The following is a 21,223-nucleotide window of genomic DNA, read 5'->3' on the forward strand; positions in this document are numbered from 1 at the left end:
AGTGGATGGCAGCAGGTCTATGCCTCCTGCACGCAAGGAGAGACGACGAGGAGCATATTTATAGAAGGCAAAAGTGGGAAAATATGGGTCGCAGAAAAATATTTGGGAAAAGGAGTATCCACACAAAATCAAACACAAGAAAAACTTGAACAGACATCAAGCCTAACCTAAAAGAAATGTTTCAAAATAATGAAAAACGTGCCCAGTAGAAAGTAACAAGTTCACGCCAAAATAAATAGGCCACCAAAAAATCATAATTTGTTTTCTGTGATATATAAGTAGAGCCACAACCAATAGGAGGGATCAATTGTAAGTTCCTTGGCTTCCTGGTTTGAAATGATGTGCTAAATGTTTTCTAAAGGAATTAATTATCCTTAGATTTCTTGAAGGTGTGCATACTTCTAGACCGTGTTGAGCTCAGTTCTCAGGGGCGAGGACTGCCTAATATCCGACATGCAGCCATATTGTTTGTGGTCAAGGACTGGTTCTCAGGTTTACTTGGTCCACTTGAAAAGGAGGCCAACGCCACTGCAGCACAAGACCTTTGGCTGCCACTGTCCCATGCCATAGTACAGATCTGCTAAAGAAGATCTACCACTTATGCAAGGTTTGTATTAATATGTGTAAGTGGTTCAAACTTTCATGCATATTGCATTAATGTAAATTCGTTTTATTAGTGTGAACACTCTAAGCTAATACAATGAGCCGTGAGCTCAGCTTGCATTACTGATAGTGGCTCTAGTATACAAAAATATACAGATGTTGCAACATTTAACAACTTGAGGCTACACAGTATGCTCCCAGAATGCTATCATATTGTGCATGAAAGCAAGATTGACGATTGTTTGCTTTCTAAATAAAATGTACACAAAAAATTGAATCTTGAAAAAAAACTTTTTGCTGCACCATAGTGCAACTATAAATACCATTTGTCTGAGGCATCATTTAGCAAAATGTGTTTGATGATTCTTGATATTTGCAAAAAGATCAATAATGGGGATTCAGTGTAAAATTATTATGGCAGCATGGAAATAAATCGGGGGTCCTTATACTTTTAAAAACCGCAAGCGTGAATTTACAAGTGTATGACCCTGTCTTGGTGCAGATTTATGACTTCCAGGAGTTCATAAATGTTTACAGAAGTAGGACTGGAAAACATATTGCTAAGAAACATTTGTGAATTCCATTTTCAACCATATTTGCTAATGTGAAAATCTGTTGAGGAGCTGCAGTTCATATTCCTTGCATCTCTTCTTTGCCACCGTAGCAAATTTTAATACTGTCCTTATCTGGAGTACATTTCTAAACTTTTCCAATGTTAGAAGATTGTGGAGATGAGTTGATAAACGACCTTAAGAGTAATAGTTTGGTGGGGGCGTGGGTTGGACACCGAGCCAAAATGGCACTTAGTGGGCAAGCTCCAGCTCCGGGCTGCGGCAAAAATCCTGTTTACCAGGATCCACTGAGAATCCCAGCCTCACTCAGAACCTGTAACAGCCACCCTGGCAGGTCTAAAGACCTGGATTGACCAGGGTGGCTGTTACGCCGTGATCCTGGGGTAATGGAACTGGGAACGGGTTGTGATTGCAGTGTGGTACTTACCACCGGGCCTACAGATAAAGATGCTGCCAAGGTGTCGGGACTGGCTGACACAGACTCTACCCACTACCACGATCATAGGAGGCGACCTGTACCTCCTACTTGACACCAAAATGGATAGGATTACTCGTGATTGAAGACCACCAGGCAAAGACACATGATTGAAAACATTTATAGAGGCAATGGGTCTGATAGATCTGTACGCGAGGCAAGTTCTGCTGGTCATTACTACTCATACGCAGCCGGATCGTCAGGTTCCATATCTCAACTCGACCCTCTCCTGGACCCATGGTATGTGATATAGTGACACTGCATATCTATCCAGGGGCATCTCTGACCACTAACCGATACTTAAATGATTGGTGTAGCCATGGGGGGCACAGAAGCACACCTGATCATGTCACGGAGCTTTACTTTAAAGAGAAGACCAACTCAGTTCCCTTAGATGTTATAATATGGGAGGCTTACAAGACCAACATAAGGGGGGGGGGGCCTGCTCACACATATATCAGGGAAGAGAAGAAGGAAACAAAAAGAGGTGATCATCACATTTGAAACACACTAAGCACAGTGTAAATCTGAATGTCAGGGACCCCTAATGCCTGATCTACTCCACAGGCTGGCTCTAGTGAGGGAGACGTACCGCAGCTTAGGGGAAGAAGAGGCAAGAGCCCAATCCCGATCTAAACAGTGACCCTACGAAATGGGTAGCCAGCATGGAAATTAATTGCATGGCTAGCTCACTAAGAGAAGAGAAGGTGATGGATCCACTATGTTGCGGATGACTAGGGGTTGCTGCAACATAGTCCATGCAACAAGTCCTACACCATTGCAACACACCTGGTGGGTCTTTACAGCCCAGCACCAGGCCGCTCTATGGTAGACGCCCTGTCCTTCGTTGGAAACCACCTTACCTGAAGGGTATCCCCTCACCAACTATGATGGTCTGGGTGGGGAGATGCAGAAAGAAGAGATTTGTGAAGCCATATGGCAAGTTGGCAACTTCAGGAGGCAAAGGTCCCAGGACCCAATCCTCTCCCTCCAGAATTTCAGAAGTGTGTGGTCCACCTGGTGACTGAACCGCTGAGATGGGTGATCTACGTGGCCAGGAAGGAGGTCACACTCCCTCTATAGATTAAAACTGCCACAATTGTCCTGATCCACAAGGAAGGTAAACCCCCCGAGCTTTGCGACTCCTACCGACCAATCACCCTACTTCTCACAGAGGCAAAAATAATTGCAAAAATACTTGCAAACAGGTTAACACAAATGATCACCAAATTGGTAGGCCTGGACCAGTCGGGTTTTATGACCAAGCTTTGCACCAGAAAGAACCTATGCAGACTCTTTGGCTGCTTGGCGCAGAGGTGGGGATGGTGGAGTGTCAGGTTCAAAGTGGACCTACCCTGCAGCACGCGACATGGCTCCCCAGAGACTATGTGGACAGTTGTACAGTAGATGTTCCTATTAGTGTAAGCAACTCTGTAAGGCTTTAGCTAAAGTTCTATTTTGAACAGAGATCTTGCTCCAGATGAATTCAGTTGGGCAAGCACTTGAGATCATGCCTCATAGTTTCACAGATAATTTCACTTCTTCTTTGGTTAACACAATGTCTTTGTTTCAGCACAAAATCATATGAGTCTTTAAATCTTTTGTCAGAGATGTTTGTTCCTTTTAAAGATTGTACTTTGCGTCAATGCTGGACTATTCCCTGCTTTGACTTTATCTTTGGTTATTACTTGTTTTTTCTCTTCACAGGTCATTATTCTTTCAAGAAATGTGGAGAAATCAAATGCAAAATGTGGGTCTTTTAAGATGCAGTTAGGTGTAGTGATGGCACCTCTTACACATAGCTCCTTCCAGTCCAGTTTCCTTGAGGCTAAGCAAGCCTCACCTTCCAGGGTGCAGTTTAAATTGGGTCGCACCCAGGATTGTGGCTAAGAGTTTTTGAGATCTTGTGGGACCTCAACAAGCTTCAATGACCAGAATAGCACAAGGAAAACACGTTTACATGGTGCTTGGGGCATAAAACAATACAACTAAAACATTACACAGTGCTTGAGGGCTGAGACACTCAATATTTTAGCAATGAAAGTGCTTGGGGTGGGAGAACCTGGCACTTGGTATTCGTGGACTAAGCTTCCCATATTTTGCACTGGCATTCGGGGACTTAGCTACTGATATATTTCACAGCATGGGAACGGTTTGTGTCATGAAGCACTGAGGCATGCTCCATGCGCGCTGTGCAACAGTATGCTCCAAGGCCTTCCAGGCACTATACTTCTAGGCAGGGAGGGTATGAGGTCGCTGATGGGCCAAGGGTTGGGGACATGGCATGCCACGGATCGTTGGTGTTACTCTCCTTGGATGCTAGGAGAGCACTGGACTCAGTTGAATGGGACTTCCTATGGGCAGTTCTGGACACAATGGGATTGGCAAAGAATTCATGTCCTGGGTCAAACTACTGTACACATGCCCGGTGGCCACTACATGTGCGACTGTGCCACTATCTCAGCGATTCCCCATAGACAGCGGAACATGCCAGGGATGTCCACTCTCCCCATTGCTCTTCGCATTGGTCCTGGACCTACTGACATACTGGGTTAGGGAGATGCCTAACTCCAGGGACTGCGATGGGCCAAGAACTAGGAAGATATTATCTCCTTGGGCACGGACAATATTCTATTGTATTTAATAGACCTCCTAAGGACGGTCCCTAGGATGCTTGACATGCTTGACACTTTCAGCATAAACTCTGGAATATTTATCAACTGGTAGAAATCAGTCATGTTCCTCTTAACTCCTTGGTCCATCCCATGGGTTTTGGTCTGCCTGCTCTGCTATGCCCCAGAGGGCTTCCGATATATAGGGTCTGGACCACAACTGATCCTGCAGCCTTCAAGGAACACAGCCCAGGCCGGGTGCTGAACGGGTATAGAGAGAAATCTCCCTTTGTCACTGGTGGACAGAACTACCCAACATAAGATGGTCGTACTCCCCAAGTTCCTCTGCCTGCTCCAAAATATATTGTTTGAAGTCCCAGAAGATTTCTTAAAATTGAAGAAGCACACACAGCAACCCTGCTGTGGGATGGTGGTGTCGCGATCCGCAGGCGGAGATGGGATTCAGGGTTGTCCACCCCCGGTGGCGCAGGCATAAACAGGCTCTGAGAGAACAAGGCAGCAAAGAACAGAGCGCTGGTCACAACAAACTACAAGGCCCAGAATGCCAAGGGGCAGTGACCCACACGTCTCAGCAAGAGCCTCCAGGTCATGTGCAGGCTATAAAGCCCCGCCTCTTCCTACATATGGGGCTTCACAAACTTCCCGGTTTTCCCAGTTCATTGGCAAACGCTCAGCGGATGGTATTCCCCGCAGGAGTTTGAGCGCGTTTACATCTCTGGAAGCAAAAGCCATTTTCCTGCAACTTACAGAACCGTGAGTTTCACGGACCTTGATTTCTTCGCCTGCGCTACGGAGGTCTCGGACGCAGGAGCCCTTTTCAGGTATTTAGGTTCGCGCTGAAGCGTTTCCCGCTTCTCCAGCGCCTTTGGACTCATTTCTCCTCCCCAGTCTTCCCGACTCTGAAAGGACCACGAGTCGCTGGAGTTCCTTGGGGTCCTTGGGTTCGCTGTGCAGTAACAGTGATTTTGGCAAACGGCAGGAGCGAGCGCCGGCTTTCTTTTTGACTCCATTTCCCTGATGCCATAAATAGGAAGGCGCTGTGATAACCACACACCTCTCCTTTTTCTTTTGAATACTGCAGCAGGGTGTTACGTTTCCTGCTCCCCTCCAGTCACCTGGTACGACGTGTAGTACCCTGGGAGTCTTCATTCTAGGAACCCCCTGCGGTTATAACAGTAAGGAAGGGAATTGTTTTGGGGTTATGAATGAAGGGAGGATTACATTATCAATGCTGCCACTGTCCACCTGACATGAATATCCTTGTTTTCTTCCCCATGCAGCTCGTCCAAGAGGGATCCTAACTAGATGCTGGACTGCTCTTACTTCTAGTCGCAATCCAGAAGCATTGACAAACCGCAGTGTTTGTTAGTTTCTCCACTTCTCTTTTTCCCTGGGGTGCTTCCTCATGCAGTGGTAATTTAGTTCCTCTGGGTGGGGTTGTTCCCAGGGGAGGAAGAGGGGCTTTCTTCACGGCATCGTCCATGCTGGCCATCCTTTAAGGTTAGTGGCCTTTCCCATGTTGTGCTACTAACGCCCTGACAGGTGGGACCCCCCCTCGCGTTGCGCTATAGAACTCGACTAGAAACCTGTATGATGGGGGATCAGCTTGCCGGAAATCCAGCTACATTATTGAGTCATACAACTACACATGGTCAAAGACTGGGCATTTGCAACGATGAATGAGCCATCATTGAGGTTGGATCGGTACTGGATGTCCCCTGAGAAATCTATCTGGCACATGCATGACGGAGACAGACCCCACCAGACACCCCCTCCAACTGACTTGGTACTATAAATTAGGAAAACAGTGACTAGAAAATGGGGTGGCAGAGGAAACCTACATTGGAGACTTCCTTGGGGGATTCGCCTATTCAGGGTGCACTATGAGGTCTGGAATGTGGACATCAGTGGGACCTGATAGGAATCTCAAAATTGGGTGATACATGGGACCTGGAGGGCATACTCCCCTTCTAAGAATTGCATGCCCAGTACAAACTGATCACATCACAACATTACAGCTACATCCAGGTTAGACATGCATTCAGGGAACACCGAGATGTACTACACAAAGCTCCCGAAAAGTCACCATTGGAATACTGACTTCTGCTGTCCCCGCTCCACAGCCAATCAATCCCCCTCATGTATAGAACATTGATAGCCAACTGCCAATTCTCACTTGCTGCATTGCTGGGTGGTGAGAAGGGAACACTGAGGGACTGATTATGATGTTGTGCAGAAAGCCTCCAAACAGGAGTCGGATTCCCCTAGACCATGTCGGAACCTCTCCGCCCAACTCGGTCGGAAACATTACCCACCGACTGATTACGATGTTCTCTGTCGGAAAGGAAACCATTCGGTCATTCCAAATGGGTTCCGACTAACATTCGGAGAATCAGAGTTGGTCGGAGCCGAATTATAAAGCTCCATGGACGACGTTTCCGACCGACAGATTATGATGTCGGATTCGCACAGCCTTACTGACTTGGTTTGTCCAACACGGAAAGGCAGTCAGAAACAGACTTGAGGGGCTCGTAGCAGGCCCCCCTTCATCTAAAGTCCTCCGGTTGGAGCCCGTGGGGGTCCCGAAGGGACCCCCCCTTTAAAACCATGCACAGTGTGGCAGGCACCATGGGGTTCCTACGACAGGGTGGAACGTTTTTGCAACCACCCCTTTTCACCATGGGAGCCTGTGTTGTCGGTCAGAACACAGGCTCCCATTGAAGTCAATGAGAGATCTTCCGAACACTGTTAGGAAGCATCATAATTGGTTGTGCGGACCCGCTGACCGCGAGTCGGTCGGAACTGAATCCGACAAGGAGTTGGGCGGAAAGTTTCCGCACAACATCGTAATCGGCCCCTGAGTGCTATTTTTCACTTTTGAATTTTGAAGGATGCAGTTCCCTTTCCCAAAGTTCCATGCTCTGCACATATGGTAGAGGTTACATTTTTCCTAGAATAGCATGCACTCTGTTATGGTATATCTGATTATTGATCACCTGATGGTGACAGATTATATGAATTTTGCAGAAGATACAGATGTTTGGTTAGCAGAGCTGTTTCTCTGAGGAAAAAAACCCAGCAAGTTATAATGGCACAGAAAACGAGTGGTTAATCTGGGCTAGTGTTTACGTGTGGTAAAACCACCTAGGAGGAACACCTAATATCTACCTTGCACTACTTCCCCAGGTGGTTTTACTTCTACAAATATATTCTATTTGAACATCTCAATTGTCTGTCTCATCAATGATTAATCTACTAGACTCTGATCAATTCTTAAATGATTCAATTTAGACCTTCCCCTTTATTTATCTTCCTAGATATCTTCACCAAAACTACAGTGTCAGATGCAGCCAAGAGGTGTGTTTTCTTGTGTTGCAGATCAATAATCATGCCAAAGATATTTAATTGAAAATGGAATTCAGTTGTGTGAATAGCAGTTTGAAATGCCAGGACTGTAGGTCCATTGTGATGACAATGTTGAACTGAAAATGTCTTGTTAGTATATACATGAAAATGTATTGCAATTATGGTCTGTCCAAATTATTGCCAAGTGGGATTGTAAACAATCTATTTTAAATGGAGGCATTTTAGATTTGTGCTACGACCTAAACTGACAGGTGCTATTAGTGATTATCTCTGGCAATAAAAGTGTCATAATTTAAGTGAAATTCATAACTCTCCAAAAAAGAATAAGTTGGTAAGGCAATGTTCATAGGCGATGTGAGAAATCCAATTCAGGAGGTCCCAGAGCAATGAAAAGTTACTAGAGCCAATATTATGTACTGGGCCCTCTGTACTGTTGATCCTCAAACTGGAGAACAACAACCCCATTTAGTAGTGCACCCTCAGGATAGCGATGCTGAGCAGTCCAAGTCTGACTGAAGGAGGTGTTTCAAATTAGAAACTCAACAAAACCTCAAATAACACTCAATAAATTATAGTCCAGTCAGTGCATCTTTTTTGTTTCCTCCTGCTGTCCAGCCATTCAGTGGCGTCACTAGGGTTGGTGTCACCCGGGGCGGGTAACTCATGGTGTCACCCCCTCACGACTTACCGCATGGACCTCCTCCGCTCCGAGTCCACCAGTGGACACAGTTGGCAAATAACGGGACCATACAGAATCCTTAGTAACGTTTGTAAATGTAGGTCCTACATTTACAAAGGCTATAGAAGAAAAATTTAATTCAACAAGGTCAGAGGTAAAAGACTGTAATAAGTTAAGAACTAAGAACTACATAGAAAATGTTACTTTTTCGACATTAAACTTTAAATTTTACTATTACAGGAGATAAGGTTGTAACCGTTCTGCATTGGGTTTGCACAATCAGGACTGCCACCACTAGGGTACACCTGCTTGTGCTTAGACATCAAGCCTTCTAAGGTCTAGTGGGGCCTTGAAAGGTCTAGCATGGGAATATGCTCCCTCAGTAGAGTGGTCTGGTGGACTGGTCATGAAGGCTGAACCCAATTCCCCAGTTCCAAATTCGACAGCTCTGGCCATAGTGCCACATCCTCTCCCCCGTTGAACACCATACTGCCCCACTGAGAGAAACTCGCACAGCCTTCAGCTACAACCTAATTGTGCCCGCTATAAACACTTCGATGTGGCTCAATTCAAATTATGCACTTGATAAGAGTAATATGCTGCCTAACAAAAAAAGTTAAAGCAACCACTCATAGGGAATGCAATATTAAGTAAAGCATGTGAAATGTAAGCAGAAACAACATGGTTACCAGCGGCGTCACTAGGGTTGGTGTCACCCAGTGCGGTAACTCATGGTGACGTGCGGTCCCCACCCCCTCTAGTGGCGCCACTAGCTCTATGCTATGTGTGCAGAGTTCTCCGTACCCAGCGACTTCGTATTCGGGAGGAGAACTCCGCCCACGTAAGTATAGGGAGTGTAGAATAGTTAAACACTGCACATAGTTTGTGAATACCACATAGTAAACTTACACAAAAGTGTAAGTTTACACTTGTGACTCGGGCCCTCATCTTTATAAACCATTAGTTGTCCTGACTCCAAAATGCCGAATTTTACAGTGATGAAGCCACATGCCCATCTCAACCGCATAACTGTGGGATATCACCACCTAATCCTAGAGCATGTAGAAACAGTGCTTCAGTCCAAAGTAATACGAGCCTCGCCACATGAAGGGGAAAGATGTGAGTCTGCGCTTTGTGCCAAGGAGTCTTTCATTCCTTCACAGGCCTTCGCTCGAGTCGGTGTGTTGTTCATAGGGTCTCTCTGCCCTGTTTTCAGTGGTTCCATTTCACCTTCCACTGGCACTGTTATTTTACAAAACCTGACTTGTAGTGTCACTCACAAATACCTTGTTAGTACATTAATTGTTTTTGAAAAGTGGTGTAACACCGTGTTTTCACATTACTCCCCAGTCTTCAGCAGTGAGGTTATCATTTTATTTTACGCAAATCACACGCGTTTCAGAGCATGCTACAGAAGCAGTTTTCTGACCCCTCTTAATTGCCAGTGGCTGGGATTAATTCGACAATTCCACTAAACACGTTTTTGTTTTCCTCGCAGCGTTCCACATTGGCCTGAGTCTACAGGAGATGAAAGTCAATAGCACATGCTCACTCTTTGCATTAAACAAAGGCACACTTCTCTACTGAACATGAAATATGAAGGTGTAATAAATTGGCCATGGTCATTGCATAAAATTGTTTCTGGACCGGTTAATGGCATCAAACTTCAGAAATTATGTCCAGAATGAAATCAAAACATTTGAGTTTGATTTGTGGTAAATTAGCTTTTTGCAATGGCTCCAACGCAACCTGCGCGTGTTATTTTATTCGCGATTCCTGGCCAATATGACGTGTTCACGTTTGCTGGATTAATTTAATCAGTTTGAAGTTTGAAACGCCCAAGGACAACCGTACAGTGTCTAAAATGCAAAAGTGGCTAAGCCTTCGGGGTGCTGCGCAGTAAATCATTTTGCACTTCAACGCTGCACGGCCCGTTTCTAACACTTTGAAAGCTCTAAAACTAATAATCATGGAAAAGCGGCAAACTCCTCCGCGCGCATGAGCCATCCCACTTACGATATGTGCCCTGGCACTGGTGAGGCGTTGAGGAACCACCTGCCTGCGTGCTTGGTGCTGCAAGCCACAGCCATCGTGCGCGCTGTCCGGAAACGGAAATATTTCAAGGGGCAGGGCAGCGCGAGGGCGGGCGTACGACTCGACTTCTGGTTTATTAACTGTTGCGCTGCTACACACTCCTCCGTGTCCGTACCTCCACATGGTGTCACCCCATGTGATGGTGTCACCCGGTGCGGTCCGCACCCCCCGCACCCCCCTAGTGACGCCACTGCAGCCATTGGTGATTTCTGGCCTATAGTCGTCCTGGCAATAGTACCCCCTCCTTCTGTGTCCCCAGCCCTGCAGAGAGTCCACACAAGTCCAGAGTACAAGCGAGAAGTCTCTAGCTCCTGAGAGGTTTGCGTCAGCTCAGGATCACCCTTTCTCCATCTTTGCAGTCCTCTTCTCAGCCGTCTGAGGCTACACAAGGCATTTACAACTGAGGGGAAGTTTAATGTATCTACCTGCTAGAGCTTAACCTCCCATGGATGGACAATTGAATTAAGGGCCTTTAATCTGCCAAGCGGACACCAGAGCAATTAACTTCTCTGCTAGGGTAGCTTAAAGCATGTCCAGCCATAGAGGTCTCTCTCATTAAGATTACCTCATGGAAATATTCCAAATTATTATATATGTGAAAGAAGCAGGTACAACCAAATGGAGCTCCTATTTGGGTTCCAGGCTCATGAATTTAAATACAAGGCAGGACTGTGACCTCTGCACAATAAGCCAATCTGGAGATAACAGTGAAACACTATTCACACATATAGTGCATAGTAATGTACACATTACACCATATTCATACTTGGACTGTGCAGTCTCTTTGGTCTTCAATTAAAATGATATTATTTTAGTCTCTGTCCCTTCTCTGACAGTGAAATCAGTGCGCAGATGTCAAGTTGAGGTAGACAACAGTCTTCCTGACACATATGTGCACATTCATTATGTGCATTCCACGTACAATCTCTTACCACAAGTGGACTGTTTTATGGGCTAAAACCCGCTTCCTTACACACAGCACCCCAATATTAGCCAACACCTTGGGACGTTTTTCCAACCACTCACAATTCAGAAAAGGTTTTGACATTTCATAAGACTTGCCAATTGTTAACATCCACAGGGTGTCTAACACTCTGGATCACCAACTAGACCTAGCCATGACACTTTACCCTTTGGGTGTGTTTGTGAATAACCATCACATATGTAATTTTCAGGAAACATGGGTAACTCTACCTCTCTTTAAAAATGGTAATAGAAACCACGGTATCAAGGCGACCCATGATGGAGTGGGAGGGCTCTGGAAGACGGGTTGTTTATTATTTGGATTAAGATTTCATTGTATTGTAGAATCAAAATGATTGAATTACGTTCTAGAGACGTTTTAGTGGCAATCTTGAAATTCTTTTATGTTTTAACTGTAGCACTATTCAACATTCACAGCAGGGGTGTCCCAAAAATAAACAATCTCCTACTTTATATCTATTTATTAAATCCATGGCATCTTTCAAAGACAACCATCATTTGCTCATCTTAGAAGACTTCAATACCACCTTTGAGCCTTTGGTTAATTGGTGACCTACAGGACTATATGATGAACTATCTTACTCTTAAAAGTGATTCATTTAAATGGCGGACATTATCCCCAACTATACTACTGAGTTTAATGCTGAGGCCAACAAATATGGAAGAATCAAATGGGAAGAATTATCTTTAAACTCTAATGTACGTGAAGCAGCCTATTGATCTGAAGTTTCCGGTTTTGAGACCACTGAACTACTCTGCCAGATGTTTCTTTAATAACCCTAGTTCAAAGTAGCCTACGTGTGAAGGTATCGAATTTCATTACTAAGAACAACAAATTAACTTTAAAGTGCTCTTTTCAAGTAAGCACATGGTTTGATAGTAAGTGTAGAATGGCAAAGCTTATTCTTTTAAGTGCAATCAAGAGTAAAGACAAGTTGACAATAAGTAATGTCAGAGATTCATACACAAATATTCTAAAAGAATGTAAAATCAAGTGGCAGAATATCAAAGCAGAATATTTCAGAATCCCTGTGAAATGAAGACACTAGAGCCTTCTACTCTATTTTAACCCACGGTAATCTTATTGCAAAAAGCAAACCTGAGGCTCGTATACACCCTGCTGCTTTTGATATGGTCCCAATGATTCAGTAATGAAAGGTACGAAGTGGCTTGGGTGCAACTTCGCAAACATATGCATGGAGAAACAGCAGAACATATAAAAATTAACAGAGACGGGCACCAGGTTTGTATTTTAACAACTGCTTTGTTTACACTCTTCACTAACTGCACAATAGATTATATATGTGACTGTGATAATGACCATCCTATTATTTGATGATGATACCTTACTTGTATCTAAAACTCTAATGGGTCTCCAGATACACATCAATGTTTTTTTTTTTAATTGTGTTTTCCATGGGTTAGAAATAAATGGTTCTAAAACCGGGTTTATGACTTTTAATCATTATAAGCCATTCTGTGGGATTGTCTCCTTTGAGAAAACAGTATTGGAGAAGATTTCTGAAATGTATTATTTAGGAGTAAAATTAGAAAAGAAATGCTCCTGGTCCTCTCCAATCCTAAAAAGTCAACTAACTTGAAATAAGAGCAGCTGTAGCAGCAATTAAATTCAACCCTATTTCTCTGGTCGTTAAACTAGATAAGGGTAACAGACTGTCTGCCACACTTTATAGGTTTGAGGAAAGCTGTATAAAAGCTTTAAACGTCCACTGAGCCAGACTACAATTTCTGTGCGCTTTGATATAGAACCTAGAGGCATTTATAATATAACTAATTCTATTCCCTCTTATATTGGATTCATATTTGGTCCAAAAATGCCTTAGACCAATATCTAGCCCTATTGGAAATTATTGATATGAAAATGCATCCAATAGCCCTTAATATCAAACATAGTATATATTGGCTAAATCTGCTAGATTTGACAGATTATTGGTCTGATCCAGGTTCCAAATCTCCCAGTAGCCTCAAAGTGTTGAAAGCAACATATTGGACATATGTTTCAGAAAGATGGATGGCGGCATCCTTGGGGGAGGGGGCTAATTGAATCATCTTTGGATTTCAATTATACAATGACATTTGAGAATGAAAGAAGGTTAAGCATTTTAAATTAAATTTAGACTAGACGTTTTACCCCTAGACGGCTTCTGCTGCTATTGGTCTAAACACAAATATTCCTCAGCACTTTGTCTTGCATCTTCAGTTGATGGAAAAACAGAGACCCACCTATCATTTTTTGTCCAGCGTATTGTAAACCCTGAAAAAATGTTTTTTTATGAATGAATATTTAGATTTTTACTGACAACATGACACATTAGACACAAGATAGCTGGTTTGCTTTAATATTCTGCAGGATGTTTCTTAAATTCAAATTTTAAACATACCATGTGTTACTGTATTTTAACTCAATTGATTGTCACAGTTGAGGTACAGTTCTTAAATATGTTATATATATATATATATTATATTATATAAATATAGTAAAGATTTGATATGGCAGTATTAAGTTAATCTGTTCCTATGATGCTATATTGTGTTTGCCCCCATATTTTGTTGTGTATTTATTCAACTGGTATTTCATATCGTTCTTAACTGTTCGTTTCTTGTTTTTATCAGATTATTTACTTTTGCACCTTTAAGGTCAACGTGTTTTTTTCTACCTTTAATGGGCCTTTCTCATGACTAACTAATGAACCTAGTGGGCTATAAAGATCAATACATTCTTTTTATATGCTGGCATTTTTTATGCTGGTTTTTGGAAATTAAGTACAACATTATGCTAGCTACGAGTGCTATGATTGACAAACGAAAGGAAGTTCCAAACACTGCATAAGACAAGTGTGGTTGTCTTCGGATTGAGTTAAATTACGGAAATAGGATTCTATTGTGCATCACCATTTTAGAGAATAGCACTGGCCAGACATGCATGGGGATCTGCACCACCTCATTATTGTAGTAAACACTAAACACTATGGGCTTGATTATGATTTTGGCGGTGCAGCACCGGGTCCACCCAACTGCACACCGCCAAACTCGCGGATGGGCCACCTGCCAGATTACAAGTATTTCTTGTGTCTGGCGAGCTTTTTTTGAACTTTCCTACACTGGTACCTCAGAAAATGAGCACTGCACAGGGAATGCCAAAAACAGTTTTTGCATGGCATGGACTGTAAAGTCCATGCCGTGCAGGAACTGGTGTGCATGCTCACAGGACGGCACATGTTGTGTCCCCCTGCATGCATCCCAGGGCCCAGAGGCAACAGGGGGCCCTGTAGGGCTCTCTTTGTTTTATCTCTGCCACGGTTTTCCTGGATGAGAAACAGGGGAGATTAAAGTTGCAATATGCTTGGCGGGACTGCGGTGGTCCCGCCAAGCATATTGCTGCCTCTAAATCATTGCACCCGCACCAGGGAACGGCAGTTCCCTAGTGGCTCCGGCGGGGCAATAGCAGTCCGGCTGCCCTAATTGTAATATGGCGGTTGGAAGACTGCTACCAATGCGCCCTCAGGAGTCTGGCGGTCCGTGGACCGCCAGACTCATGATCAAGCCCTAGGTGTTTAGGGGTTTAAAGGAATTCCTTCAAGGCAAAAACATCTTAGAATTAGAGTCCTTCCTGGGTAATATGCTCCTTGGAAATTATTTGGTTTCAAGCTACAAATCAATCTTCCTTATAGATTTATTTTCAATATATTGCCCAGTACTGAAGACTAAACAGCTGTCATAGACTCTTGCTCTTGCTGTATAGGTCTGAGCACCACAGTTAAAACATTTATACAAGGTCTGAGAATGGAATAACAATCTGCACAACAGGAGAAAATGAAATAACACTGCTGTCTGAATTCTGTTTAAGATGCTGACAATAATGCATCTTCTCAAGCTCATTCTATCACTTTGAGAGCTAAGGTATTGCACAACAGAAATGCATTCATTGAAAGTGTATTGCATGCAGTGCTTTCTACCTGTGCATGGAGCTAGACGTGTCATCTTCATGAATGTCATCTAGATCTTCTTCACACCTGGAGAATGTGTAATCAAATATCAGTGCCCTGCTATTAATCCAATTATCCTCTAAACAGCAAAACAAGTATAATTCACGAGGACGTTGTACTTAAATTTCACTATATACATAAATATTTATGTGATATATTATATGTGTATATATATATATATATATATATATATATATATATATATATATATATGTGAAAACAACATATCTATCGCTGTCACTCCCACAGATACTGTACTTATAAACTCATATTCATACATTTTTTTATTACTTCAGTGCAAACATCGAACTCTGTGTTGTTACTACAGGACAAAGAAAATGAAACGAGGGAAACACTGTTTTCTATCTTAAAGATAACATGTTACAATAACTTTACAGTGGCAAACAACTCTCCTAATAATAACTGTGATGTCTCTTAATTCTAATTTTAGGTTACTGCACAAAAGTAAACCCATCCATTTTGGATGAGCAATGTTTTTAAACAAATACATATAGAAAAATGCCAAAATGCCACAGCCTAAACCATATATGTAGCTAGACAAAGTGTACATGCTATTCATGATTAATATTGAGGGAGTGAGAGGCATCGTGAGTCATAGTCCCTCCCAATACTGAACAATGGTGATAAATGGAAAAATACATTCTGCACTTCTGTTTGAACACTATGTATATTTACAAAAATACACACACACGTATATGCAGATATATTTTAAGACATTTAGACTTTTACCAAACAGTCAACAAAACAAGCAGAGAGCTATATACTATAATTCTCGAAGCACATCTGATGGAATATTAACATCATCATGCAATAATCTGTTCATGAATAATGAGTAATGATCAGAATATATTGGAGTATTTAGAAAGAACAACACATAATGAAAGATCATTAAAGCAAACGGTAGTCAGCAAATAGGATTTCACATACCTGCTTCAGTAATGTATTTCTGAGTCAAGAGTTGTTATCCACGCCTCCCAGATCTATCTCCCCAGTCTGCTCCTCTAAACTGATGTACCTAACATCCTACCTGAGCCACTGGAAAAATGTTGATACACTGGTGGAATAGTTTGTAACTAGTCTCTTAGATTATGGAGTACATTTTCCCTCCCTTTGCTTCTTTGTTCCTTTTTCTAGTAACAGTGTCTGTCTCGTTTTCTGTTGTACCTTCTCCCTTGCTTTTCTTAGGACCTTTGGTGAGTATCCTCGTCTCCTGAATCTAGTAATAGTTTCCTCTTCTGCATGTAGGTACACAGGAAGTGGAGTAATTCCGTTTTATGCAAAGCATTTCTCCATAAGGAATGCTTTGGATTAGACTACGTGGATGATGGCTGCTTGCACGCAATAGAGATTCGCCCACGGTTGGGTTTCTGTAAGGGGTACATTCTAGTCTAGTTCCCTCCACGAATACGGTTACATCTTGGACCGGGACACTGGTATGGCTTATATTTGAGGTTCAAAGTATTGTTGTTCAAACTCAAAAATTGATTATTCTTCCTCCTTACGTGTACCCTTCCAGATTATAAATAAATTGTCGATATAACAAGTCTAAAATACTAGGGACTTTGTCCACTGCTGATTCCCTCCTATATTTTGGCTGGCCTTCGGGCTCACTGGCATGAAACTGCTGGTGGTGAGGAAACTCGTACTATGCTGAGGCACCACCAGGCATATTGCGGCCTCAAGACAGCCGGGGTTCGCGGTTACCCGGCGGTTGCAGCGGTCTCACAACGTTCCAACTGCGGTATTCATAATAAGGCAGTAGGACCACTAGTGCAGCAGTCCCTGACCACTACTGCGCCTCCACCATGGGTTCGGTGTTCCCATGGACCACCAAACCCTTAGCCAGGCCTTTAGGCCTGTAGCAATCCAAGATGTAACACAAAACTCATTCTAACAGTAAACAACACAACCACTTCAAACTAACATGCTACTCTACAATAACTACATCTACTCACGTTCTCCCTATCCCAAAAGCCTAAATATTAACTTGATAGTGGTTTTACCTTATCAGTAGACCGACAGCGGCAACCTGTAACGGACAGGAATCAAAATCACCAAATAATGATATAAAAGAATACAAAATACAGATAGCAGTGAAAAAAATGGCCACCAAGTAAAAAAATGTTTTTATTTCTATAGAAATATACCTATATGTAAAAATAAATATGTAAAAAAATTACATTTATTGGTGCTGTCCGATATGTTCCACTGTGGTATTTGAAACTTGGATTTCTATGGCTAGAACAGTGTCTTCAAAATAATCTGTTAGTTGATTATTTTTTACATCTATTATTTACATATTTGCAGTGCTTTTAAAATGGTCATCTCTTCAGTTTCTGTTTAATTTGAGATGCGGATCAGATGGGGTGTCTTTCCGTGTTGGATAGAACATGTTTTTCTAATAGATAGCCGATTCGGATCATGTCGGCCGGATTCCTTTCTAACCGAGCCATTCCGATGGGCTTGGTCGGAAAGGAATCTGACACGGATTTCCGGATTGCGGACGACAGGCTCGGAGAGCCCGTCCGCCATCCGGAAATCTCCCAGTACTCCCCCGGCTGCCTCTTTGCGGCGAGGGAGTACGATGGCAGTTTTTCACTACCTTTTCGTGCCGTTTTTTCCGGCACGAAAAGGCAGTCAGAAACTGTCTTTGGAGGCCCCCAGTAGGGCCCCCATGGGTGCGAGGCTGCCGGATGGCAGCCTGGGGGCACCTATGGTGCACCTCTGTGGATCCCTGCAGCCGGTGGCAGGCACCTTGGGGTGCCGCCCACAGAGTGCAGGGATGAACTGCACCCCTGCTTTCAAGGATGCAGGCATGCATTCCGCTCAGAATGCATGCCTGCATTGATTTGCATATGAGTGCGACCGAACCCTGTTCGGTCGCATCGTACTTCCAGTGCCTTAACCGACGACAGCAGGTCATTCTGTTACGGCTCCTGACCGATGTTGGACGGACCTGAGTCCGTCCGACATCGGAATCGGCCCCTATGTGTTTAAAATACAATTTTGTTTAGTTTGGGGTTTGTTTTGGTTTCAGATTTAATTTAGTTTTAGGGCTTGGTGTTTGGTATATGTTTTATTATTTTTACTAACTTTTAAAGTGTCTTTATTGAGGTTCACTTTTATAAGTTTGGCTTTGTTGGTGAACAGGGTGACATTATTTTTTTAAGTATTGAAGTGCAAGTAAAAGATTGCGGATATATATCGAAAGCCATGTGTTAGTTTATTATTTGAAGTTAAATAGAAAGCAATTGTTTGAAGGTATATTCAGTTTTGCTAGTTTATATTACTTAATCGTAGAGGTTTTTAGATAGTTTTCTGGAATGATGTCCCTGGGTTTTATCTTGGAAATCAGAGTGCCTCTTTCTTGTAGTTTCTGAATTTTTGCTTAAAAATGTAGCTGGATTTTCTGCCCTTTTTATACTGGTGAGTTAATTAAGCAAAGAGTACTACTGGTTACTTTGTTTTATGTTGAGGTTTATGGGTTATTTTGAGTGTAGTTTGAATTTTTTCCCCAGTTGGTTCCTTATATGGTGGACGCTAATTAAGGTTCCTGGTTAAGTTATATTTTTGAAAAAATGACTACTTGCTGCTGTCTAACTCTTTGAGAATGGGTGCCTCCGTCTTTCAATTGGCATCACATGCTTTTACAAAATTCCACCAAGTAAAAGCAGAGCACTCAGTGGGTTCAGAATTTGATTTATTAGCCCAAACAGACATGTTTCAGCAGCATCATCTTTATCAATGCTGGTAGGGCTCAATGATGCCACATTACAGATTTTTTAATTCGGCTTGACTCGCTCCTATTGGAAGAGAAATTGTCGATCACAAAAAAAGAATGCTGGTTCATATCATCTGCCACTATCATTATGTGTAGTCATAATCGTTCGTTTTTAAGTAACATTGCATATGATAGTGTAATCCCTTCTGTAGGTGTTTCTTCACACTGGTTTAGGGTAAACATTTATAAAATAAGTGGCTGTCATTAGGAGAGTCAAATAATTTGATAAATGTTTGCTATTACATTATAGGCGGTTTTCGCCGAAACGCGTAGGGTGTTTTTTCTGGCTTTATGCTATTCAAATAAATCCCCTTTGATTATTCCTGGAGTTGGTGTATATTCTTGGATGGAGTGCTCACGTGCAGCTTTGCATGGTGAAAATGGTATATATATATATATATATATATATATATATATCCTCGAAATCCAACTAATTCGGAAGTATCGTGCTGCTAGACCTTCCGAAAGCAGGAAACGGACACCGACTTGTGCTTAATTACTTTTATTACCCGCAGTAGATGCCGCCATGACGCGTTTCGGGCCCGTAAGCCCTTGATCACATGACATGCCTGTGGCTTTTTTTCTTTTTTTATACAGTGTTAGTGAACCATAGAGCATGAAGACAGACTATGCGATAATGTTGCCACCAAAACCATGACATAAGCATAATGCTTGCAAAACATGCAAACAACAGGGCCATTTATATGTTTAAACTCCAACACAATATTACATGTCCGACATTCTTGTTGAGTATAACATGATCCATTATTTGATGCTCAATACATGCACATAATCAAACGTGACCTTGCAAAGAATGCCTAATATGCATCTTGAATGTACAAAATTACCGACTTAAATGCCGTAGGACAGCCTAGGTCACTATTGTGTTACGTATATTAGTCAACTTAATGGTGGTCAGTTCCTGTATCAATACAGTAAGAACATTTGAAAAGCAATGTGCATATATGTCGGATAATTGGAATTTCCAATAGATGAGACCCTGTAGTCTAACATTTCCGCACGTACTAAAATTAAGAGAGAATACATCAAAACATTGTGTTAAAAAAGATCCAAATATCCTTAATTAAAAAAACATTTAAAACAATATAAAAACACATTGTGAGATGTAACTTTGAACCCTTCCACATATATATATATAGAGAGAGAGAGAGAGAGAGAGAGAGAGAGAGAGAGAGAGAGAGAGAGAGATAGATATATATATATATATAGAGAGAGAGATAGGTTGAAATATTTATAATTTGTAATAATTTATTATTTGAAAAGAAATTGAAGTGAGGATATTTGTATTCTTTTTTTATAATTTATTCTAATATTATATTTGTTATGTTTTTATTAGAAAAATGTATTAATTCAATATATATTTTTTACTTGTAGAATAATTTGTAGTCGATATTGTTTTTTATTATTTACTTATTGTGTATGTTTTTAATGGGTGCATGATATTTTGTTTATCAATGCTTATTTTTTTAAATATTTTTTAATGCAATATTTCTGTTATTGATATTTGTGTTTTTGTTCATTTTTAAGATGACAATGTTTCGGCAACAACATTCTTTGGTGATATGATAAATCTATATTGTGTTTGTCGATATTGAGTCAGACGATTTGTGTGCTGTGATGTCGCATTATGTTATTATTGTACTGTACTGTGGTTTCTGTATCGAATGTTTTGATGTGTTGCATCCTGTTATAATATGTTATATTATTATATTGTTTTTTGTTAAGCTGTTGTGTGGTGTTCTGTTGTGCTCTATGGTTCCTTTAGAGATGTCAGCAAATGATGCTATATTTCCAGACAAAAGCAACACATTCCTTTAAAGTTTCAATGACAAAGAACCATTTACCACTGTCTAAGGTATATACCCTACAGCTCAAAATCCTGTAAAAACAATACTAGAAGGACAAGCCACATAAAATGTGTTCTGTCACATAAAACAGACGTCACATGTAGGTTCCATATGTAAAATATCGCTTGCACCCTAGTTTG

The 21,223-nt window shown here is 41.9% G+C and overlaps 1 protein-coding gene across 2 annotated transcripts in view; it reads right to left on the reverse strand.

The window, feature by feature from the left end:
- FAM13C (family with sequence similarity 13 member C) overlaps nucleotides 1–21,223 on the reverse strand; it is an 841,555-nt gene that overhangs the window by 664,261 nt on the left and 156,071 nt on the right. Inside the window, exon 2 of one of the 2 annotated variants that reach the window (XM_085604789.1) lies at nucleotides 15,384–15,440. The exons of the other annotated variant lie outside the window; for it this stretch is intronic. Coding sequence (XP_085460915.1) covers nucleotides 15,384–15,440 — 57 coding nt within the window. The remainder of the gene's footprint in view (nucleotides 1–15,383; nucleotides 15,441–21,223) is intronic. 2 annotated transcript variants of the gene reach the window in all.

This window comes from Triturus cristatus, chromosome 1_2 (genome assembly GCF_964204655.1).
Source record: "Triturus cristatus chromosome 1_2, aTriCri1.1, whole genome shotgun sequence".
NCBI lineage: Eukaryota > Metazoa > Chordata > Amphibia > Caudata > Salamandridae > Triturus > Triturus cristatus.